This window comes from Oxyura jamaicensis, chromosome 20 (assembly GCF_011077185.1).
Source record: "Oxyura jamaicensis isolate SHBP4307 breed ruddy duck chromosome 20, BPBGC_Ojam_1.0, whole genome shotgun sequence".
In the NCBI taxonomy this organism is placed as follows: Eukaryota; Metazoa; Chordata; class Aves; order Anseriformes; family Anatidae; genus Oxyura; species Oxyura jamaicensis.
This window is the reverse complement of record NC_048912.1, coordinates 4407822-4432659: the sequence shown is the minus strand read 5'-3', so window position 1 is coordinate 4432659 and position 24838 is coordinate 4407822. Positions and strand designations below refer to the sequence as shown.

The following is a 24838-nucleotide window of genomic DNA, read 5'->3' as shown; positions in this document are numbered from 1 at the left end:
CCCATCGTTCATCTTAGTGACTTCAACAAGGATGGGTCTAAGTTTGAATTTGTCACTGACAAATTAACTGGTTATTTGTGTCCCAATGATTATTCCCTTAATTCTTTATCTATTGTTTTACAGCTTTTAGTAGAAATTCTCATGAGACCAACTCTTATGACACAAAAGAAGAAACAAAAAAGTAAGTAAATAGATCTGTTCATTTTTTTTCCATTTTTGCCTTGTACCCTTCTTGATGCAGGAGTTATTCAATTTTTCTGTTGCTCTTTTCCTTCTATACCAGGGATTTCGTGTTCCAAAATGAATCATTGGTTTCTTTTGTTCTCTGTAGTACTGATTCATGTTGAGAATTAGGTTAGTAACCTGCTGCAAAATCAGGAGTGTTCATGCTGTCAGCATAACTTTTCTCAATGCAGCAAATCTGTAGTCACTTGAAACTTCATCTTACTGTGGCTATAGCTACTGTTAACAATTGTTAACAATAAGCCACAAAGCATTGTTTATGTGATAGGAGTTATAGAGATTGTGAGATAACGAAAAGTATGCTGTTTTCCTGACCAAGTCACAGTGACTAGTAATTTCCAAATTGTTGTAAAGAGAACTTGCTAATGGGGAGCAGTAGCTTCAGGTCAGCTTTCCTGCTGGAGCAGCTTCAGTTCAGTGTTTCCATTTCTCTTGTCTGTGATTCTGCTGACTCCCTACAACTCTCCTGAGGAAAGAAAACATCATGGTGTGCGCCATGGTCCCTGCCCACTAGCCAGGGAACTTCAAAGGTGAAATAACTTGAACTTGAGCTAGAGGCAGCTGTTCTATGCCCATATGTTTTTTAAATATTAAAATGCTGGAATAAATTGGATTGAAAGCTTTTCTACCAATTCCTGATGCTGCCTGAAGAAAAACACATGAAGTAAAGACTGACTTCTTTTCATGTTTAATAATTGGAACTAATTTGTCTCTTATAGCATTTTTCCATATTGACAAATTTTGAGTTGATTTATGACTTCTTTCCTTCTCTAAAATACTGTTTACAAACCCTGTAATTTTCTATGTGTGACTAAGAAGTGCGCTAGACCTCAGGTACATCTCTGTCTGCAGTCGTAGGCAGTAGTGAATAGTAGTTTTGGAAGAAAGCAAGCAAACAGCAGATACAGAGTGATTTACTGTGTTTTTTATCTGCAAGACATTTGCAGGTATGATCCAAGTCAATAGCTAGCCTGAAATTCTCACTCAGTTTATAGCTATTCGTGTCACTACTGTGGACATTACTGATCACCATTACTTGTCAAGATAAGACTAGTGAATGTCTGTTTTCTCCTTTGCAGTAAGCGATGACCTCATCAAGGACTGTTTAAGCATACTGTACAACACGTGTATATGTGTAAGTGCAACTGCTATGAAAATGTGTTCTGGCTTGACCAGCACATCTGCTGGTTATGGGTTTCATGTGATGTGACTGTTTTATACTTGACAAGACAACAGACAGGCTCTTTTTAACATAACTTAAACTTACTCTGAATCTTTTCATGAGAATTCCTTTAGTTAAATGTAGGACCACCCTATATTTTGTATTGTTGTTCAAATAATTTGTGTCGTCTTAGGCACATTGTTAAGCTTAATCTCTCGTTTGCATCTTTGTGTGTCTGTGTTCCCATAGGAAATTCATATCAGCGTTTGTTGTATTCAAGCTTAAAATTTGAAACTAAAAATGGATGCCTACAGTCTAACCCAAGCTACAGCTCGTCTTGTTCAGTAACAGTGCTGGCAAACTCTTTAAGTTTGATCCTGCAAATTCTTTGTCTGTTGAATATCAGTCCAGTTGTGCATTGATGGCAGATCAGTGCCAGCTATTGAAATAGCTTCAGAATTTTAATGGAGAGCTAGAAGGGCATGCCTCTGATTATGATTAGAGGGAACATCCTCAGCATTGTTTAGTTAATCACACAGTTTATTAGGTCATAACCTAGGGAGCATTGTTTAATGAAAAAAAAAAAAAACAACAAGATGATAGTTACTGGACGGGAGCTCTTCCAAAGACATCAACCTTATCTCAAGAGTTTGAGTACTAACTATATGTGTACGGATGGGAAGGAGAACAGAGGGAACACCACTGCTTGCTTACCAGGATTTTATTTTTTCCTTAAACTAGAGGTAATGCAACTTTTGCAAACTGTGATTATTGTAATAGTGAAGGAACAGGTTTGCATTTTTTTGGATTAACTGCTGTTTGACTTGATTCACTTAATTATTACCACTCATTTGAATGAGAAATGTTCAGGATCACAGAGGTCATCTATGTGCAACATAAACTGTTCTTAAGCTTATCTGTAAATATTTAGGAAGTATGTAAGCTAGTCTGTTTCTGTGAGCAGTGGTGATAGGTCAGTCACAATAGCCAACTTTGCAAGTACTGAGGATGTAGTTTAAGTTGCATTTAATTCCAGAAAAGACTGTCCGTGCTGTCAGCAGAGATCAGAGCGTGAAAGCTAGCGTTACTTAACTCTGATGAACCCAAAAGTCATGCCTTAGTGTGCTGTAGACTCATGTGTTCATCACTGAATTCATTAAGGCTGATGCTTGATTCTGGTTGCTTGCTCTCTGCCCAGCTGAGAGCAATGCTAACAGTTAAGGAGGAATCTGGGGACTACATTTGCATTATTATGATATGGAGCTGATTATAATTTGTATGGGAAACTAGAGACAAGCCTCTCTGACGTTTCCAGGCATTCAGTGTTTACTCTTGATTTAAGCAAGTAAATGACTCTGCCTTGAGTGAAGGCAGGAGTCATTTGGCTCTCATCCTGGAGCCTGTCGTTTTTGCAAGCCTTTTGTTAACTTCAGGCGAGGATTGCAGTTAGATTTGGTCACTCTAAACACAATGTTTTCAGGAACAGATGATTTGATAATGCATCATCTTAAAACTGTTGTGCATGTGCCTGTAGCATGACGTGTCAAGGTGGGCTCTGACTCTGTGTGCTTCTTGTTGCTTTCTAGACGGAAGGAGTCACAAGACGACTGGCAGAAAGAAATGACTTTGTGCTGTTCCTGTTTACACTGATGACAAACAAAAAGACATTCCTGCAAACTGCAACACTCATTGAAGATATCTTGGGAGTAAAAAAGGTTTGTTAAATGGTTTCTTATTTTTGCATGGCTTTTCAGGCCAGTGGAGAAAATGCAGCTGTTTCTGTGAAGGGCTGCTGAAAATAATTCTCAAAGCTAGCATTCTCACTTCTTGGAGCTTGTTTGAAGCATGCCTGTTTACACTGATCATTAGCTTTAATCATGGTTCAGACAGAAACCAAACTATGTATGTGGTATCATATTTGTAATGCTTTTGCATAGCTTGCAGAGGATGATGGGGGGAGTGGATACATAGCTCATTATTAAAGCACAGCCAATATTTCAAATAAAGAAAATGGAACTCATCCAAATTCATTTTTTAGTCTTTTCCTTTTGATTACGTTCCAGATATTTCAGTAGTCTTGCTGACATCCAGAAAGCTTCCTGTGCTTCTCTCCCTTACCTTGGGTTTTGTTATCTCCCTGAGATTACTTCAGGTTGTTTGCTGTAGGCTGGGGGAACAGACAGTGAGGTCTTCTGTGTGAGCTGGGTTTTTGAACTTGTACTGAAATCCTTGCTGATGTCATTACAGTGTAGTACCCTAATGTGGTGCAAAGAAAACTTCAGAGGTGTAACCCTGGGAAAATTGTCAACAAAATGTATCAACAAAATGTACATTATGTGGAGAGGGTCAGGGTCTTGTAGCTAGCTTGTTACTGTTTTTTTTTTTCAGAGTAAAGTTGAGGATGTCTGCATGTCTAAAGAAGTAAACAAGCTTAGTTTATCTGAATGTAAATAACAAATTTTTTCAAAATAATTTTTATATCTTTTAACAAACAAGACTGAGGGACGGAAATCTATGAACCCGTTCTCATCTGTAAGCTTCTAAGAAACGACAGACAGAAGCGGAAAACTCAGATTTGGAACTTTAAATGCTAATGGTCAGTTAAATTATTTAAAAAAAAAAAGCCCCCAAATTTCACTTAAATGCAGAGCCTTAAAGTCTTTAAAGGATAGACATATATGCTTCTGGAGTTAATAAACATGAATGACACCAGTTGCAAATTAACAGCTGTTTTCAGAGTTCATTTGCCACCGCTTGTGTGCTTCTGTTTTACTAGCATTGAAATAACACAGATCTCACCACAGAGAAGCTGTAGATGAAGCTTTCAGGCCGTGTTGTACATTCTCCTATTGAATGTCATGCACAACTTAGATTATATTGCCTCTTCCAGGAAATGATACAATTGGATGATATACCCAATCTTGCGAGCCTTGTATCTAGTTTTGATCAGCAGCAGCTTGCAAACTTCTGCAGGATCCTCGCCGTCACAATTTCTGAACTTGACACAGGAAGTGATGACAAGCACACGCTGCTTGCCAAAAATGCTCAGCAGAAAAAAAACTTGGGACCCTCTCGAGCTGAAGTTAATCAAGGTAACTGTTAAGTTTTGAACAAATGCAGAAGAATCACAATAACGTAAAATTTCCCTCTTTTCAACCTTAGATCTGTAGTGTGTGTCTTTAGCAGATACCATAAGCATTCTGTCTTATAAAGTGTTTGTTCAATGTCTTTGAGCAATTCCTGGAGATAGTCTTCTCTGTTAGTGAAACTTTCTAGCTTTCAGTTTCATATGCAGTTAGTAATCAGGTGAGTTGAGTTTGTCATTTCAGCCATCTTTGATCAACTGAACGGCTTAAAATAATTGGATTTGTTTTCTATTGCTTGGTTGCTTCCAAGGCCTTCCCTTTAGCATTTCTCAGTAATTTCATATCCTCCTTAGTATATGAGTTCCTGAACTAAATCTACAACCATCACAGTTGCTGTCGGAGTAGTTCCTTCTCTGATTTTTATCGGGCATTGTCATGAGCAGATGTCTGTCTATCAGCAAGAAAAGTACGTTTGTTAGTCACTTGTCTACCCTTACCACGCTAGCCTTTGAAATCTGTGGATCTAATCTAAACTTTAGCTGTGGGCAGAGTGCAGATTTTCTTATTTTGCCAAATACAGACACAGGAGCCTTGCTCAGATGCAGAAGTCCTAAATTCATACTCAACCTTCTAGGCAGGACATTTAAATTAAAATACCATCAAAGGTGGAACGTGCTGTTTCCAGCTCTTGATAAACTGAAAATCTTTTGAGCTTCTGAAGCAGACGTTTGCATAGGTCCAGGTCAAACCACTTCAAGATGCACAAAAAGGGGTTTTGGAGCTGTTTTTCCCATCTTCCAATGTTCTGTATTAGCCATGAAGAAGAAAGCTCTGTTCATAACCACTGCCAGCTATAGAGCATTCAAGTGAAAGATGGATAGAATAATATGGCAGGCAGAAGCTGAGGAGCTTTGGGGGGGGGGACTGTCTTCTGCCTTGCGATCACCAGAGCTTGCTTGTAAAGAGCAATGCACAAGTATGTCTAGGTGTGGGTACAAAGTTTAAGTTAGTTGAACTGAAAAAGCTTGGACCCCGTAGAGCTGAACTTGGCTGAGCAAATGTTTAACTGACCATTTTTTGTTTGCACAGTCAGAAACGGTATCTAAGACTGAAAAGCATATTCCATTTAAAAAATCTTCATTAGGGAATTTATTCTTTCCAAGATGGTACTAGTGGGCAGAATCACAGCTTTTTTACATAGTGTTCATGGCTAAATTCTTTGTTCTTTTCTTCTTTATTTGCAAGTATGAAGACTTAGCTGTGTATTTACCTCAGTGTAACTTCGTTGCCCAGAGAAGTTGTGGATGCCCGATCCCTGGCGGTGTTCAAAACCAGGCTGGATGAGGCCCTGGGCAACCTGATACAGCCCATGGCAGGGGGTTGGAACTGGATGATCATTAAGGTCCCGTCCAACCCAAGCTGTTCTATATAATAAATGGGTACTGTAATTAAGTCATTCTGTGAAAACTTTAGAATAAAATGCATATACTAGCACCCTCAAAGCCACCCAAAGATTTTGCAGGTCAGTGACTTCTGTCCTTGAACTGCTGTTTCTAAAGGTGCAGTTCACAACAATTACAACCCTTTAACTTGGGGCTGCCCTCATGTGCTCCCCTCCTATTCTACTCTATGATGAACTAGTTTGGGAAACAAATACTTAAAATGCTAAGAGCTTTCCAGCCAGCTACAGAAGTGAGCTAGTTCGGTTTGCTATGAGGCAAACACCGCAGGAGGCAAAATGAAGGAGGTGGCATCACCCACAGAAAGGAGGAGGGTGGAGCTTGCCCTTCCAAGGGCTGCTGCTTTATTTCTGCCTGCTTAATTTTCAGCCAGATCAATTTCTTGATATTGACTCACTATGGGCTAGAAAACAGCAGTGTAAGCAAAAGGGAATTGTCCAGAATCAAGCAGTTAGAATAGGGTAGAATTGTTTTTTTATCCAGTGTAAGTCCAACATAGACCAGTTTAGTGCTGATTGAATTATGCCTAGCATATGTACACTCTCTCCCAGCTCTTAAGAGGAGAGTGCACCAACTACTTCAATCTTTGAATCTTTTTAACCAGATGGAATTTGTTCCTATGTACTTTCCTGTATTTCTAATGGAGGTATTTTGGTACCTGTCAGTAGAGAGGTTTTGATGACTGTTGTGTTGGTGATCGAGTCATAATAAAATTTTTATTTTTCAGCTACGCTTCTGAATATTCCAGGCTTCATTGAGCGATTATGCAAACTGGCAACACGGAAGGTATCTGAAACAACGGGTACTTCCAGCTTCCTTCAGGAGTTAGAAGAATGGTATACCTGGCTGGACAATGCGCTTGTGCTTGATGCACTGATGAGGGTGGCAAATGAAGAGGCAGAGCAGAGCAGTACAGGTATCTGGCTTGCATTCCTCTAGCCACCATTAACAATGCATATTTTATCTTCTTCAGTATTTGTCATTTGTTGCTTTTCCTTTCAACCAGTATTGATTCCACTCTTCTTGCATGAAAGACTGCCATATCAGCATTTAGGTCTGACTCTGTTTTGTTCTCATGTAGCACTGATTAATTTTCACGAGCTGAAGTTAGCAAAAGGAAAAGAAGTGTTCCAGGGTAAACTGTGCCCTTTGTATGCCTAGATAACGCTTACTTATAACACTTACTTGTAACACTACATCCTTAGAATTAGTCTTCCCCAGAGTGACAAGAACACGTCTGAGGTAAGTGACTTTACCAGAATTGGCTCTAAAACTTAGGTTGGTGGAATTTATTCCATATACTTCATACCAAGAAAGTGACCCCTTCTTAAAAAAGGAAAGGTTGTTCCAGGAGAGTGTATGGAAGTGTTAATAAAAACTTAAGACAAAGCTTTAAAGCAGGTGCCTAGTTTGTTTTTTCACCCTTCAATATTACAAAATTGCCATGTATCTTTTACTTAATTCAAAGCGCTGAATAATGGAATGAAAATTATCCCCAAAATTTGATAGCTAAATCTTTGCTTTTGTACTTCTTGAGAAGCTTTCTTCTTTATCCATTTTTGTTAGTTTTGCAGAAACTATTTTAAAAAATTGAAAGTGCACAAAAAATGAAGTATATGCTCCAACAGCATCTTGTACATACCTTTATACGTCATCTTGGTGCAAACTGGAGACCGCTAGGTAATCTGAAACAGAATTCACCAGGCAATTTCACGGAGGTGCAACGTGCCCTGTTGCAGCTCTTGACCCACAAAATCGGTTAGCAAGCAAACCTAGACATACTTTCCCAGAATACTGCCTCAGTCTCTAGTGGCTTGTGGCTTAGAGATTTATGAGTCAAAGGTAATGTCTATACTTTTTAGCCTTTGATGGTTTCGTTCCTCTGTGTTCCTGTCTGGTGACTGTTCCTTCCCATGGGTTTAAAAAGCATTCACACTATCCTCTGGCAGGACAGTTCGTGGCTTAGTTATGAACTGTGTAAAGAGCTAACTCCATTCTGAACTGCAACCTGCAGATTTCACTGTCCCTATTTCTGTGCGTCACTCATGATTTCATCACATTTTCCACTTAAAGTTGTGGCATGTTACATCCAATTTCTCCCTTTAGCAATGTGATAGGGCTATGAAAAGACTTAACTGTGGCCTAAGTATGCTGGTATTGAGGTACAGAATGGAAGTAGGCGAATAATAAATGCTTCTGATAATCTCACACTTATTTTTATTATCTTTTCTGCCATGTTCTTTCTGATGCAGTATTCTGTTATTCATATTAGGTGATCCTAGTTATTTTATGTAGGTGATGCCATTTACCTTACTATGGAAAACTTAAATAGTTATAAAAAATAAAACTTTCTCTCTTCTAAAGTTCCAACTATACTTTTCCTCTTCTCTTGCATTTAATTTAAATTGGTTATTTGTTGTATGCCAATACTTTTAGTTGTGAAGAGGATTCAGGCAGACTTGCTGGTCTTAACATCTTTGGTGTTTGAGTGTAAAAGTAATAACTGTAACGAATCCTTTCCTGTTGAAACTGCCTCAGGCTCACATCTTTGCCATCTTGTTCAGAGTCTTCTGATGAAAGTGGATTGGCAAACACCTCAACACGAACACAGCTTCCACAGTCTATGAAGATCATGCATGAGATTATGTATAAGCTGGAGGTGTTGTATGTTCTCTGTGTGTTACTCATGGGGAGACAAAGGAATCAGGTGAGCATTTGCAAATGATCACACATGCAAAAGTTGATGATGTCTCTGTAAACCTAAGTGCTTATTAATTAGGTCATGGACACAAACATGAAGGGCAAAGCTCAAGGCATAAAGCTGGACAAATCCTATCATTGCAGTGATGCACAAACAAATAGGCAGTGTTTTGTTGCTGAGAATGAGCCATCGGGCAGGACTTGGTCAGCACAGTTTGTGACAGCGTGGGGGGTGGAGAGCTGCTGTGGAGCCGCTGCTGTGGTGCAAGATGGATGCAGAGCAACAAAAGCTAATGGCAGGCCTTGAGCTGGTACATACATGAAGGTACCCACGGGCTGCCCTAATCTGCAGCATTAAGTGACAGAAATGCCTCATCCAGGAAGCCTCCTGGCTCTGGCTTTGAGAAGGTGTGTGGCCATTCCTGGATGCTGCAGAAGTTGCCTGGTAGGGGTTTTCCTCCTCCCAACGTGCTGCTGACCTGCTTGGACAGAACCCTGCCAGGCATTCCACTTGGGCTGCTTTCACTTTTGGAAGTCCTCTGGGGTCGTTTTTACACTGGCGACTTTTGCAGTACATTTCCGTGCCTCAGCCAAGTGAGCATGTTGTTAAACTCTCAGCTGAGAGGATGCACTTCAGTTTGTCAGTACTAACCTTTCACTGCATAGAAAGCCCACTCATCTGTTCCTTTTGCATTTCTTGCCTTTGAAGTGAAAAATGAATAATTTGTTCCTTACCTTACATAACTTCTGGAGAACCAGTCACTGCAGCTTGGCTATAGTTGGGTTTTAAACAGGTCAAAAGCATGTTGTGAAGGGAAAGGAGAAGCAATCTGTTGGTGCAGTTTTGACAGATTCCCAGTGCTGGCAGTCTGCTCAGCTCAGCAGAGCAGCTTGGAATAGCTGGGTATTAGGATGCCCTAGAGACTGGGAGGATCACATTTTTTCAAGTTCTTACAGGGTTGTTGTGTTGGGCAAGAGTAGCTGTGTTTGGGGGCTGTTTCTTAAGCACATTTATCCTGAGCATTTTGTTCTTTGCTAGTAACCTCCCACCCTACAGGACTCACAAATACTCATTACAGGCAGCCCTTTAAATATCTTAATCTGAATTTAGAGTAGAAGTGTGTTTGAAGTACAGTTTTGCAACATCACTAACCTGTTCACAGTGAACCTACAAATAGATACTTAGCATTAAAATTAAATAGATTCTGTTTAATGCTAACCAGAGAAAGCTAGCAATTCTTGCAGAAACCACAATTGCTACCATAAGAAACTTTTATTCCTGTTACTCCTTTTAGAAGGAAAAATATCTTTCTGTTGGGCATATTACAAAAAAAAAAAAAACCATGCTCAAGAAATAACTGGAACTACCAACACCAGAACACAGATCTCTTAGGAGTTTTTTCTTCTGTTGTATCAAGTCAGATAATTCATGCCTGCCTGAATTCACAAGAATGCAGTTTTGTAGATGCCTCAGAAACTACCTGGAACTTGCACTCATCCCACAGCGCCTGTTCAGGGAGCTGAAAGTGCTCCCTTCCTTACCTCCCCGGGTCGGTTCTTGAGCACTGCTGCCAGCTGTGACAAGGTAGCAAGTATGCTGCTGAAATAGCTAGCTTGGAAGCTGACTTCTCTCTTATTTGCTAGGAAAACTCCTTATTCTTCCTTTGCTGTTTCTGCCCTGATGCAAACTGTCTAAGGGTAAAACTGGCATGCACTTCTCTTCTTCTCCAGGGTTCATTCAGGACTGGAGTTGAATTGTTGCGAGATTTAAAGTTACTTCACTCCCAAATGTTTTTTGTCCAGAGGCAGCTCCTTTTGTAAAATGCACTACTTTTGTTTGAACTAATAATATCCATCGTTCCTTATCTGCCTAAATCTTCCAGGGACTTGTGTGGCAGACGTAAATCTGTTCCCCTTCTTGAGAGGAAGTCAGATTAAGAATCAGAACTGAGCTGTTCCGTGTGGAGCTGAGCTGCAGTAAGCAGTTGGTGGCAGTGTCTGCGACAGCACTCGTACTGACAAGCATTTCAGCTGCTCTCTTTTTCTATCAGGAAATAAAAGCATAGGATCTGTAACATCGGTCTTCCAGTCTGAGCAGCCAAAGATCTTAATAGTTTGATATTGGGATAGTTTTGTGCAGTTTCTAAAGGGCGTCACAAATCTGCTTCAGTCCGCTGTGGTAATCAATACGATAGTCTGGCATTTGCTTGAAGCATGATGCAGCTTCCTAAACTAAACCCGCTGCTGAATGTTTACTCTGAATCCTTGGTTTGAACTTGACTGACTTGCATAAATTGAAAACTGCTCGCAGTGACTTGGCTCCTACCTGCTGCCATGTTGGGAATGATCACACCCTTGGGGATAAGTGGTGTGTCACTGCAGATCTCTGCCTTTGCTCCCTTCTCATTATGGTCACACCCTAAATTGCTCTCCTCATACATTTTTCTAGGCTGTCTTGCATGTCTCTATTGTGACAGATAATCAGTTGTTTTATTTGCTCCTGCTACAGGCAGATAAACCGTGTACAGTAGAAGCTCATAATAGCTTTAGTGGCGAGAAAGTAATAGAACAATTTATATGAGGCTGGGCAGCAACAGGGGGAGGAAAGTCAAAGGAGTTTGAAGGATGGCTATGGAGCAGGGATTGTCTTGGCATCCCTGGATGGAGTCGTTGTAATGAGCTCGGGGGGGTCGTAGGGGGAGCATGATCCAAAGGCAGTGACTGTGACTCAGGAGCTTTGTCACACCGCAGTCTGTCAGGGGAGAGATTAAAGTTCAGCAAACTAAAAGTTAACTGAATACGTTTCAAATCAGGGAGGTGTGAATTGGATTGAGTGGTGAATGCTCTGTGTGGAAAGGAGCAGGTTCCCAAGTTAAATCAAGGAATGCAGAGAGCTCCTCCTGTAGCGGGGGACTGAGGCTTTTGCAGGCAGCTCACAGACTTGGTTTCATCATGTGGGATTCGTGCCAAGCTGGCTGCTGAGAGATGGGACTGCAGCGGAGTGCTTTGTCCAGACATTCAAAGAGTCACAGAACAGCTCGGGTTGGAAGGGACCTTAAAGACATCAGTTCCACCCCCCTGCCATGGGCAGGGATGCCACCCACCAGATCAGGTTGCCCAGGGCCTACGAGCTGCTTTCCTCAGAGCTGCTTCTGTTGGAGGCTTGTGACTGGATCAAAGGACTGGAAAGTGCCCTCAGATAAGGGAGTGTAGGACTCCAAGCCTCACAGTCTGTCATGGTGGCGTGAGGTGGGAAGGAGCTGCGTGCTTCCTCCAATGTGCAACTCACAGAGATGCCCAGAAGCAGGAATGTGATTTCCAGGTAGATGGGGAAAATTGGTGGCTACAGCCAAAAGCCCATCAGCTATGCTGCTAACAAGAATAAGAATGAAAAACAAAAATAGCTCTGGCTTTAATGCTTTTGATATAATGCTTTTGATACATTCAGGTAATTGAGGAAAATAGAGCAAAATTGAGTGGTCTGCTTAAGTACTGCTAGTTAGGATGCCACATCTCAAGGACAGCCTTGCTTAATGGTTAGGTGACTTAATTTTAAGGAACATAGCCTTTACTGCATCAGGCACTTGATTTTTACGGCTTGTTGGGCTTCACAGTCACGCATGATTTTCACTTACACTGCCTCTCAAGGGATGCTGCTTGTCATAGGCCTCCAACTGATGAGGATGCCACTTTATATTTCTCATCCTCCTAAGTGCTTACTTCAGGAGTATCAAAGCTTGGACTGTAGGTCCAGGCTGTTCGCACCAGAATTATTAGCTCTGTAGTCTGTTTCAAATATGTTGTGGTTGTGTTACTGCTAGGCTCTGCTTTGCTAAGGGCTCCTGCTTAGGTTACATGCACGAAAAGTGTATCTGTATTTTATGTTGTCTTCAAAGGGCTACCTCGGCTTTACCTGTGTGAACTAGAAAGGCAGAGGATGCTCAGTGGTTGACTGGCAGCAGAATGTTGGCAGCTTGGTTTCGTGATGCACAGAAGTTGGTATGGATGTATTTTCAGTGAGTTACAAATGATCATCCAATTTCCAAAGCTTATCCTAGAGTCAGAGTGGTTAATTCAAAAAGCAGTCACAGTTTTCTCCCAGAATGGGTTTCCTGTCCATGACCAACAGATTGAAGCTATGATGCATCATGATCAGTATGCACGCTACCATGCACACGTGCTATTTGGTAAAGAATTGACTTTCTGTTGTCAGAGGATGATGTAGTTGTGCACATCTGTTTTCCAGACTGTTATATCTGTATTTAAGGCTGCAGCAAGTGAGTACTTCCTTCTCTTCTTTCCCAGGTTCATAAAATGATAGCAGAGTTCAGACTGATTCCTGGCCTCAATAATTTGTTTGACAAACTGATCTGGAGGAAACATTCAGCATCAGCTCTTGTTCTGCATGGACACAATCAAAATTGTGACTGTAGCCCAGTAAGTAACTTTTTAACTACTGTGTTGGATTTTGATATTATCTAATAACTCTGAGGAATTGTACTGAGTAACGGAATGCCTCTATAAGTTAAGTGAGGTATTCAGGTTTTTTGGTTTTTCTAATGCAGGTTATTTTCACTGAAGTCTTTATCTGTGGTTCATTCTAACAAGTTAGCAGAGGGCAATTTAGCCTCTCCCCAATCTCCCAGTTTGGGAATTGTGAAAGGGGTAAATTTTTTGGTCTCTGGAGGCAAAAGTGGGAGAAGACCAAAACTAATGAAATGATAGCTGATGGGTCTAGCAAGGAGAGCCACAGAGCAAAAAATGAATTGCAAAGAGTTGTTTTTGTTATTCAAACCTAGATACCCTAAACCAATAAGTATAGTGAGGACTTCTTTTTGCCTTTGTGGTGAGAAGAAATTAACTGTTACACGCATAGGCTTGCAAGTAGCCTCCTCTTCTATTCTATTTTTGGGAAGCCTGCAAAGTGCACCCTTCTCCTTTTATGCAAGTCATTTGCTCTACTGTCCAAATGGGTTTGATTTGGATAGGTTTTCAATTCAGCTGTTTCATGTCAGCTTGGTAATTAATGATGGCCAAAAATACCAAAGCAGTTTTGTTGACCTTTATTCTCTCTTTTTTAGGACATTACTTTAAAGATACAGTTCTTGAGGCTTCTTCAGAGCTTTAGTGATCACCATGAGTGAGTATGAAAAGCTACAGTGAATTGTGGCTCGTTGGTATTGTTTGTCTGGTTGCAGTTACAGCAGGTCTCCCAGGCACGGTGCCTGCTCTGTGAACAGAACATTGTACTGTCCTTAAACACTTGGTCAGATGTTATGTGCCTTCCAGCTCCACTATGAAAAGACTAAGGCTGTGCTCTCCAGCAGACAAGTTTAATATGTCCATTGACTAAGACGAGCCTGTTTTGCTTAATGTTGAGTTGAACTGAAACATTTATGTGATGAGTTACCACTTTTTGGCTGCAGGACGAAGGTGGCAGCCGTCATGATGCTGTTTTTCTCTTTTCCCTGAGAGTTGGTAGTGAGGCACTGTGCTCACAAGAGACTTTTTCCCTGTGTGTACACATTCGGGTTTAATTCAGGGTGGAACAAGCCAAAAAAAGTCTGTTGAAAGATCAGGGTGAAAGACAGCACATCTGAAGTTAACCTGAAGAGGTTACCTGTGAAGAGGCTGGGAAGATGCAATTGCTGTCTAAATACCAGCAATGGAGGAAGACCTGATTAAGCCTGATTATGCAGTGGAAAATGTTAGGGGAACAATTATCTGTAAGCTAGTCATCTGGAAGCTAGCTTGGAAATAGGAAAAAAGGCTCCGTTTGCCTTCAGAAGGCATACTTACGAAGCTTGATTCTGCCATAGTAGTTGAGGGGTGATGTAGGATTTTTTAAATGCCTTTACTCAAGAGACGTACCTCCTCTGATGCAGACAGAATTGTTGCTGTAGTTTGACTTGCAGAATTGCATCTTGCGTTCTGTAAGTGTCCTGCTGCTCTAATTCAGCCCCGCAAGATGGTTTCATGTTCCTTAGCAAACCTCTGCATTTGAGGCATATTGCACTAAATATGCATGTGCGTATTCACTTCTTGTCTAGCTGGTGTTGTTTACAGCCAAGGGTAATATTTTTTGTAGGGTTTACCAAATCCCATTAAATTTCTTAGATATGCATATTGGAAGTGGCAGCCTTTTTGATTAGGGAATATTCGTTATAAGGATGGGGAGCTGCTGAACGTATGTTACACGTAAGGGGAAGGCTGACCTGTTGGAGATCCTTCATTCAAGATGATGTTTGCTGAGGAATCACTCCAGATTTTCCAGTAAGATCTCTCTAGATGATGCTCTTACTGAAGTAACTACTACAAAGATGTCAGGCTTGTTTATATAGGAAACAGCTTTCATCTGTAGCGTTTGAGCAGATGGAATGTGTGGAATCTGGTTAAGGTTTTTAAACAAGTGGTTGCATAAACTATGAAATCACAGTCTAGTGGAGCTAGCTGAGAACACGATGGGAGTAAGTGCTTATATACTGGTGCTGACTTCAGTAAAATTGTGAATAAGCTAAACTTGCAGAACTGTTCATGCATGGAGAGAGAGGCTGTATTTTCATTACAGAGACCTGTTGATCCAGATCAAAAGAAACTTCACATGACACTTGCTGGGCACTAATCTGGAAGATAGTGTTTGAAGCAAGAGGGCATCCCTGTCGCCTCTCTGGTCTAATAACTTATTTTCTTTGTAGTTGCAGTGTTTTGATGAATAGGTTCTGCTTTGTACACCCTCACACCCACCACTGCATCATAAGCTCCCCTAGGTTTCTTGAAAATAAAACTTTGGCTGATTCTGAGCAATTTGCAGTAGGAGGGCATTAAGGAAACGTACTGGAACTGGGGAAGGAGTCAGGCAATGGGAGCCTCTGGAGTACGTTTCTACGTTGTCAGACCTGTCCTACTAAACTCTGGACACTTCATTTTTTCCACAGATAAACTCATTGGCTTTCATAAAGAAAAAAATCTCTATTTGATAAATCATTTCATGCAAATGCCTTGTTCTAATATCCATTCCTGTTCTCTATATTTTATAAAGTATTTAAATATTTCCAGAGTAAGCAGTTTGCTTAAAGTAATAAAATACAAGGAGCACTAAGTACTCCTTTGCAGTTTCTTCTTTCTAATTGAGGCTAATTACTAATGAACAGCATGATCTCTATATGGCAGAGAAAAAGTGTTGGAAGCTGTGAAAAAGTTTGCTGTTGAAGTCTGCTGAAATTCAGCAAATTGTTGCTGAGATTTTCAGAAACTTGTGCCATCTGGAAGCAAATATTTACAAAACAAACCATAAGATCCTGAACAGATCAGCAAAGAATAGGCATCTCAAAGCAGGCTGGTGTTGAAACTTGTGTTTGGCAAACTTCAAAGATGGCTTACGCAGCAGCAGCTAGTTGGCCTAGTTTGGGAGTGTGCTGTGGTGGAGGGAAGTAGAGTGTGAAAGGCTGTGAGAGCTGGAGAGGTGAAAACGTACTGCCTAGTCCTGCAGCCCTTGTAGGCCTGTGGCATTTCTTTTCATAGAGTTTCACACTTGTCTGCCTCTTGAATGGATTCATGCTGTTTTTCTCCCCTACTCCCCAACTGTCTTGCTTTAGGAACAAATATCTCCTTTTAAACAGTCAAGAACTTAATGAGCTGAGTGCAATCTCCCATAAAGCCAACATCCCGGAAGTTGATGCAGTTGTCAACACAGACAGGTGAGTAGGGATACAGGATTTAAGGTCAGCAGCTTCTAGCATTGTGCAAACACTTATATTGGAGCTTTGGTGTCACCTCTTTTGTTTGAGATCCCAAGGTCTGCCACACTTGCCCTGATTTCAGTGACGTGCTTCAGCAGGAAGTGCCTAGCTAGGTTTGCACAGTGTGGTCATTAGCAAATTTGAAGCATGTTGTGTTCTCTGAGCAAGGCCCTTTAAAAACAGAAGCAACTTAAAATGGGGATTTTGGTTTCATAGCCCGGACTTTGTTATTATGTGCTCAGCCTTCCTGTTTGTCTGGCCTTTCTCACTACTAGCATTGCAGACACAGCTGGAAAGTAAGCTGTGATCACTCCAGTACACGAATTACTGCTGTTAATAAATCTTACTTTTTTTGATTTAGAAGCAGTTTGTGCACACACAATGTCCATTACAGGGCTGCAGATTTTAAGAACAGCTAATAACTAGAATAAGCTAAATTAAATTAGTGTATTAAACTCCTTACAGAATCTCTAGTATTATATTTGATTATCGAGTCAATCGACTATTTTGATTTAATGAGCACTTTAATACACAACTCTGATGTACAGACCTCACAAAGTGAAAAACTTTGTCAAATTTAGTTGTCAGAATACTCCTAGATTACCAGCAGGGACTTGGTCTGCACAGAGCAGACTTAACTCACTTTGAAAGGGAATTCTATGAGATTTCTAGATTATAACTATTATCAAAATAATTTGCCTAATTGGTAAGAAATGGCATCTGTATTGCTTGGATCATTTCCTTCTAAGCAGAGATACCTGCCTGACCTCGTCTGGAATAAGTTGAATAAGTACTTAAGGGGAAAAATTTGCCTGTTGTAAGTGCACTGAAAGGAAGTAGAACAAGGGCGTCAGCATCTTTGCCTGCCCTGTAGAACACTCCCACTGGTAGATCTAAGTCACAAAAATTAATGAATATTCATGTTGCATATTTAATACTGGTCATTAATTTATCATTCCAACCTCTGGAGAAGTGATTGGATTCAGTGTCCTACAAGGTGCAGTAGAAACAGCCCTTCCACTCATGCTGTCATTTCTTCATGTGCCTTTAGGAGTCTTGTCTGTGATGGGAAAAGAGGTTTGTTGACCAGACTTCTTCAGGTCATGAAGAAGGAACCAGCTGAGTCCTCCTTCAGGTAAGTTTGTTTTACATCGCTGTGCTGTTTTGAGGTGACTGGAAGGTCAATTTGTTTTCATACAGCTCACAACAGTTGAAAATGCTTGAAAACCATGAGCTGTGAAGAGCATGTGGCTTTGTTGCACTTGGCATTCCCCCTCACCTGCACTACCACTGTAGCCAAAGTTTGCACTGGACCTCATACCCAATACGGTCAGTGATTTTCTGCAGGATCAACAGATCTTTCTCCAGCTTCAGATGGGAATGAAACTGGTTAGGAAACTTGGTTTAAATTGTAGTTGTGATAAATTCCTACCCTTGCTTGAGAGTTAAAATCTCGTCTTCCATTTCTTAGGTTTTGGCAGGCAAGGGCAGTTGAAAGTTTTCTGCGAGGCACCACCTCCTATGCAGACCAGATGTTTCTGCTAAAGAGAGGACTTCTGGAGGTAATGAAGTGCACATCCAGCTTCTTCTGTAACACATCTCTGTAGCAGTCAAGAATGATTTATCTGTAAATAATTCAAAGGGGGGTAAAAATACAGTTTTTATTAGGCAGTTTTTGAAAGGTATTTGTGAATTTTACTTGTGGCAACCAGGCCACGGGGTGGCCAGCTCTATAGCCTACATCATTGGGAAGTTAATTTCATAAAAGACTCGTCTGAATTGTTGTATTTAGTTCTGTTATTTAAGAACTAAACCTGCAGATAAGTGTTTGAAATAGTGATTAAATCCATCTGTGCTGTACTTAGTCTAAACCGTGGCAATAACATGTTTTCCTCCCATGACAGCATATTCTCTACTGCATTGTTGATAGTGAGTGCAAATCACGGGATGTGCTTCAGAGTTACTTTGACCTTCTGGGAGAACTGATGAAATTCAATATCGATGCATTCAAGAGGTTCAACAAGTACATCAACACAGATGAGAAGGTAAATATTTGTAAAAGTTGTCCCCAGCGGGTCAAATTACGCCCGCTTATAACCAAATACAGCACTAGGAAACTCAGATTGGTTTGCTGCTTTTGGTGCATCTGTTGAGCTTGGTGCACAATAAACACAGAGGAGGGAGCTGCCAAAGTCTCTTCACAAGGGCGTATGTTGCTGCATACAATCATGTTCTTAGAAGTGTTCCCAGCTGCTCTGAGTCAGCAAGTGCTGAGCTGTTCAGAAAATGTTGCCCATTACATGATCACGCAGGTCCAAAGTCAGGGTTCAAAGATGGTAGAACAATTCCTGTGAAATCACTGGGTTTTGGCTTAAGCTGATAGTTACAGATGCTCAGACAAGCTCCAAAAAGTATTTCTCTGGAGCTTCTTTAAAAAAGACACGGGGGGGGGGGTTGATTTGATGTACATAAGTTAAAAGACTAGTTAATATTTGATAATGCAAAATTATATACCTTTTCTTTGATATTATTTGAAGTTGTGGGCATTTTAAGATGTCATGGTTGATGTAATTACCTAGAAAACTGAGTTGTGCGTGTAGATCAAGAATGGGCAGGTCTCTGCAAAATGGTTTCTTGTTTTTATGCACTTCTGTGTATGTAACATCAGCTGTTGGGAAGGTTTTGAGTGGTCTCACGCTCTTGCTTATGATACGTTAATTTTTCTCTGCTGCAGGTCTGGCAGATCTTAGAGAATAGTAGCAGAGGTGCATTTCCAAGAAAGGTGTATTTAATATCAGGTTGTTCTTTGGTTAACTGGCCTCACACATTCTACAGAATCTGTCTATATACTTTGTGATTTCTACCTTCTGATCTGTAACTTCTTAAAATTTTGGGTTGGTAAGAATCCATCACTGTATTCTTCCCCAGCGCTATCTGATGTGCAAAGCAAGTGAAATAGGGAGCTAGAGGAACTACAGAGCCCAGCAGCCCTTCTGTCTCATTCATCTCTTTCAGAAGAAAGTGTGAAATCCTGATCTCACTGACATGACAGGGATAGCTTCATAATAGATTTTAGTAATGCCAGGACTGTCTTGGAGGTTTTTCTGTTCCTTAACGTTTTTAAGGCACTTACTGTATGAATCCTTTCGATGAGGCAGATTGGGAGTATCTCCTGTTATTCTTGTTAGAGTTAATAAAAAATAACGAGCATATGTATCAGTGTGGTAAGGAAATGACCAGATGTGTTTTGCATTCAGAACCTACCTTAGGTCTTGCTCTCCTTTTTGAAGGGAAGGAGAAATTGTGTGCACCAGTGTTTGCTTTTGTTGGTGATGTGTGTGGTTTAGGTGTTGGTGCTCAAAATTCAAGGGGTGGTTTCTCCTGTAACCTTCAAGAACTGTATACTTCCAGTGTTGAGAACCTGGAATGCACTGACTGCCCTACTCACCAAATCCTGTCTGTAGCTCTTCTTGCTCAGGTTCATTGGCCTGTTCCCCTTGTGCCAACGAGGTAATTGGTTAGTACCCCTCTTGGTCATACACATCCTGAAAATGTTATGAAATGCTGTTCCGTCAGGCCTCATCTGAGTGCTTGTGTACAATGACTTGGCATTTTCTTAATGCAACACTATGAAATTCTTCTCTTTAGTTCCAGATATTTTTGAATCAGATCAACAGTTCACTGGTTGACTCGAACATGCTGGTTCGCTGCATTACGCTGTCCCTGGACCGATTTGAGAATCAGTCTGATGCTAAAGGTAAAGAATAAGAAATGGCATGGGCATGTGGTTGTGATAATGCTCATTTTCATAGAATTATAGAATATCCTGAGTCGGAAGGGACTCACAAGGATTATCGAGTCCAACTCCCGGGTCCCCAAAGGACCACCCAAAGAATCAGACCATGCATCTGAGAGCATTGTCCAAATGCTTCTTGAACTCAGATTTTAAGCCCGGGCTTTGCAAATTTTGTTATCAGAGAAAAGGTCGCCTTGCAGGTTTGTTTCTACAGCCTGAGCCCCAGTTCTTACTGCTGAGTTGCTTGGATCGATGTGTCTGAACTGTTAAGTACCTGATGATTGTCTTTTTCCTCTTGCTGCAGTTGCAGAAGTCCTGTCAGAGTGCCGCCTGTTATCATATATGTCCCAGATGTCCATGAGAATGTCCTTTCTTTTCCGTCTCATTAATATTATTCATGTACAGACACTTACACAGGTAAAGAGCTGACAGTAACTTCGTTGTTATCTTGCTGGTACTGTGTACGGATGAACTGGGCTGGGAACAGGGAGGACCCTGGCTTCTCTGAGGAGACCCGTGTCCCTTCTTTCTTGATACAAATAGGAGCACTTCTTCTGCATGCTTACTGTGAGCACATTTTGTAAGGACATGTATACAACTGATACCTCAGGGGTGGTTGTTGTTTGACCTACTGTCATTTTTATTTTTAGGAAAATGTCAGTTGTTTGAACACGAGTTTAGTCATCCTAATGCTGGCCCGAAGGAAAGAAAAGCTACCTTTTTATCTGCGCACTTTGCAACAGATGGAATACACAGAAAAATATCCAGGTTTCATCCTGAACAACTTCCATAGTCTTCTGCGATTCTGGCAACAGCATTACCTCAACAAGGATAAAGACAGCACCTGCTTAGAAAATGTACGTGAACCTCTTACTGTAGCCAGAATCCACCACAGCAATACCTGTCTGTTAGCCACCTAGCACAAATGGGGGGGCAGGGTGCCGTGGGTCCTGCAGCGCCTGGACCCTGGGTTGCAATGTTTGTGCCATGGTTTGCAGCAACCCTTCTGTGGCTTCCTAGGCTGCAGACAGGAGATGATGCTGAGAGCAAAGCTGTCTGCTGTTGGTGCGTTTCCACGTGCTGTGCTTGCGTGCTGCCATTCTTGCTGTTTTCAACTGCTGCTTGTACGTGGAAGTGGCTGGTTGTCCTGAGTGTAAAGGCTTTGGGCAATCCATGGTGTACAGTGAGACTGCCAGCACTTGGTTGTTGCAGGAGAGGCTTTTTGGCCTTAAAAGAATGACATAAGGGGGATGCGAGCAGGGAGGCTGTCTTGTCTTTGTGTCCTGCCTAGGAGCACGAGCTGCTGCCAGCACTGGCTTCAGCTGCAGCACTGCAGTGTCCCAGTTTGTGTTTGGACAGCAGAGGAGGAGTTTGGGCTTGTGTGTGTGCACACTGCTCCCAGACGGCCTTGCCTGCCCACCCGTGCGGGTGGTGTTTGCCCTGGGTTGCTCCCAGCAGGGCTAAGGCTGCCCCAGCTGCTGGGCGTCCCTGCCTGTAGCTGGGCAGTGGGAGGCTGGCAGGCTCAGCGCTCTGCTCTGCTGCCCTGGGAGGGCAGGCTGGGTGGGAATAGGGGTTAAAGTGCATGGCTGGGGAAGTCAAGTTGAGTAGGAAGCAATTTTCAGTTTTCTCTGCTGAATGCCTGTGAGATGTCTCTGCTGCTGCATGGCAGTACCTGGCGAGCACACTAACAGGTCTCTTCATCTCTTCCTGCAGAGCTCATGTATTAGTTTTACCTACTGGAAAGAGACTGTATCTATACTGCTCAGTCCGGACCGGACGTCCCCCTGTGCCATAGTTAGCTACATCGACGAGGCATATATGGACATTGACAGAGACTTTTCTGAGGAGTAATTCTTCGCTCTGGCTTCTGATGGACAGCGCTTGGAGGGTACCTCGCAGCCCGTGGATTTTCAGGGATACGCTGTGTAGTGTGTGTGCGCGTGTGCGGCTTGGAACCGCTGACTGTTACTGCATTGTCAAAACCCCGGCCCCCATCTCTGATCTCTAACGGATGAGACTTTGAGAGCTCTCTGGGCAACACATTCAGGGATGTATCTTCCAGTTGTTCTGGGATAAAAAATAATCACCTGCAAAAACTGATATTTTTTTCCCCTCCTCCCACCCCCCACCCCATTAAACGTGGCTGGTCAGAGCTCTCTGTGCTGACAGACGAGGATTCTCCATACGTGCCAACTTAGTGATGGCTCCTTTTCATGGCTACCAGAACTAGCAAGTCACAAAGCACAGAAATTGCCCTCCAAATGTGAGGTCCAAGGAGCCAGTCTGCTTGGGCCCTGCCACACCAGCCACGTGCAGAGCCACCACCAGGACTCCCTCCAGGTGCACCTCTTCTGTTGGGGTTTGGAATCAGGGGTTTAGGGTTGGTTAGAGTGTGTGTGTGTGTGCATGTGTGCGCGCATGTGTGCGCTTTTAATTCCTGAGAGCCCTAGCTCCAGTCACCTCTTTATCATCTACTTTTGGATCATTTGGTACTAAATCTGTTCAGCCGCTGTCTATATGTTAGGAGAGAACCTCTGCTCCTGCTGTCTTTCCTGCAGATCCTTCCTCTCTGAAGGCATTTCACAACAGTGCAGAGAACAGAGACGTTTCAGCAGCGGTGGAATTGCAACAGGGGTTGGCTTTTTCACAGAGCACTAGCAGTAAAATAGACTAATTTTTTTAAACTTGGGGCTTGTCCCTTCTTGGATAACTAATCGGGTTTTAAAATACTTTTCAGGACCATTGCTCTTAATGCTAACCTGCTATGCGTGGAAGTCTTACGTCAGTCTGCTTTCAGCCCTTAATATCAACACACATACATGAATCTTGAAGTGCAATATTTATTGGAAATGTCAATTTTTCCTGGATCTGTTTTAATGAGAATGTGTTAAATACTGGGAATAAACACTCCTAGCTGAAAGTAACTTTGCAGGATGTGTTGGGAAAGGGAGAAAGCAGGTTTTGGTGCTCACGACTGCCAGACCTGTGCACACCCTGCCTGCTCACCAACATTGTGTTGCTCCAAGACAGTCACATTCTCAGGAATGAAATACAGCCTGAAGGCCTGAGCCACTGCATTTAAGTCAAAATGTATGAATCTTGCAGCTCCAGCTAAAAGGAAACCGGTTTTCTTTTTGAAACATGCATCTGAATTTTTTAAAAAATCTGTTATTTGGTGAGACAATTTGGCTTCAGCTCTCTCTAGGGTATCCCTGAGCTGTAGCATTTTGTCTCTAATCCTTGCCCCGGACTGAAACCCCCTCTGAGGGGTCCCTGTGCTGGGGCCTGGGTGAGCGGACGAGGCTTCCAGCCCCCAGTGCAGGACTTGCTCTCCAGCAGTCACGCCTCTCCTCTTGCTTATCTCACACTTCCGTGTCCTGCTGCAGACCTGCAGTCAGAACTCTGCTTGGGGGGTGCTCAGAGCTGCTGAGCTTGTGCATAAGCCTGGAGCCTCGCAGGAGCCCCAGGGGAGCCTTTGGTGTCCTGGGGGCTGAGTCCCTGGGGCAGGCTCTGCCCGGCTCTGGTGAGGGTCCCAAGTTCACCCCCCTGGTGTCGGGGACCTCTTCCACCCTCTTCACCCCCAGCCTGTCCCCTCCCCCCCAGCTAATTTCTTTCTCATCTGTACTTTTTTGTTCTTGGGTATTTGTGTTTTTGGTGTATCTTTGCTTCTTCTTACCTGTAATAGATGTACACTTAAAATAAATGCTTCAAATTAAAAGGCTTTTAAGTTAAGGGATGCCTTTTCCATAGTCTAGTTAATCGGTGCATCCGGTGATTGCTGCTACACCCCTGCAGAGTCTCATTTACATCTCTGTATTTCTGTAACGTGCAGTTAAGGGCCGAGCTGTGTCTGTCCTTGGCTATGGGCCTGCGTGAGGCTGAGCTGCAGTAACCCCAGCCTGGATCCCTCCTCCCCAGCGTGGGAGCACGGCCAGGCCATTCACAGTTGGTTCTGTGTTTTGGGTCCTCGCCTGCTAGAGGCAGCTTGGCTTTGTTTTCACCTTCAGGCTTGCACAGGAGGCTGAGCTGGGTGACTGCAGAGGACACGGGCAGGGAAACCGCGGCAGCTCCTCCACGGAGGGAGTGCACTGGTCTCTGGGGAAAGGCTCTGGCCACTAGGGGCACGGCCATGAGCATGCTGAGAGTCTGCTGCGAGCTCGTGTTTCCACGCCAGGTACCTTAAGCAGCTCTTCTGAGAGGGACCAGACAGCTCTGTCCTTGTTATGTGTTATTTATGGAGAGCACAGGGAGGAAGGCTCCTGTGCAGGGCCGGGGGGTGCTCGCTGACCCCAGTCGAGGTGGCAGCAGCTCTGTGAGGGACGGGGTGGAGGTGGGACCCCTGTCACTAACCTGCCGCTGCAAGTCTGCACTATCCCCACGGACCACTGAGGTGCGTGCTGCCCAGATTAATGCCAATTTACTAACTGCAAATAAACATATTAAATGGAAACTTATTAAAGAAATTTATTTTAAAGAACAAGTGGAGATGTTTTTCTTTGTAGTCTCTTTGCCAAACAATCATCAACCTCTCCCTGCCCCGCAGGACTGTATTTTACATTCTGCCTGGGAGTAATGGGTTTAGTAAGGTCTGTTTTGCCCTCTGCCCCCATGCCCCTACCCTGCCTTGTCCCTTGGCTCTGGCCCTCCCTAGC

General features: G+C 42.6%; 1 protein-coding gene across 1 annotated transcript in view; it reads left to right on the top strand.

Annotated features, from left to right (window-relative positions):
- The window catches only part of TRPC4AP (transient receptor potential cation channel subfamily C member 4 associated protein), a 36888-nt gene extending 12229 nt beyond the window's left edge, over positions 1–24659 (top strand). Inside the window, exons 4-19 of the mRNA XM_035343742.1 lie at positions 124–181; positions 1323–1378; positions 2992–3120; positions 4296–4497; positions 6679–6867; positions 8516–8658; positions 12957–13088; positions 13733–13791; positions 16247–16348; positions 17442–17525; positions 17862–17952; positions 18295–18435; positions 20039–20147; positions 20491–20603; positions 20837–21043; positions 21900–24659. Coding sequence (XP_035199633.1) covers positions 124–181; positions 1323–1378; positions 2992–3120; positions 4296–4497; positions 6679–6867; positions 8516–8658; positions 12957–13088; positions 13733–13791; positions 16247–16348; positions 17442–17525; positions 17862–17952; positions 18295–18435; positions 20039–20147; positions 20491–20603; positions 20837–21043; positions 21900–22037 — 1953 coding nt within the window. The 3' untranslated portion in view covers positions 22038–24659. The remainder of the gene's footprint in view (positions 1–123; positions 182–1322; positions 1379–2991; positions 3121–4295; positions 4498–6678; positions 6868–8515; positions 8659–12956; positions 13089–13732; positions 13792–16246; positions 16349–17441; positions 17526–17861; positions 17953–18294; positions 18436–20038; positions 20148–20490; positions 20604–20836; positions 21044–21899) is intronic.
- The last annotated feature ends 179 nt before the right edge of the window (positions 24660–24838 follow it).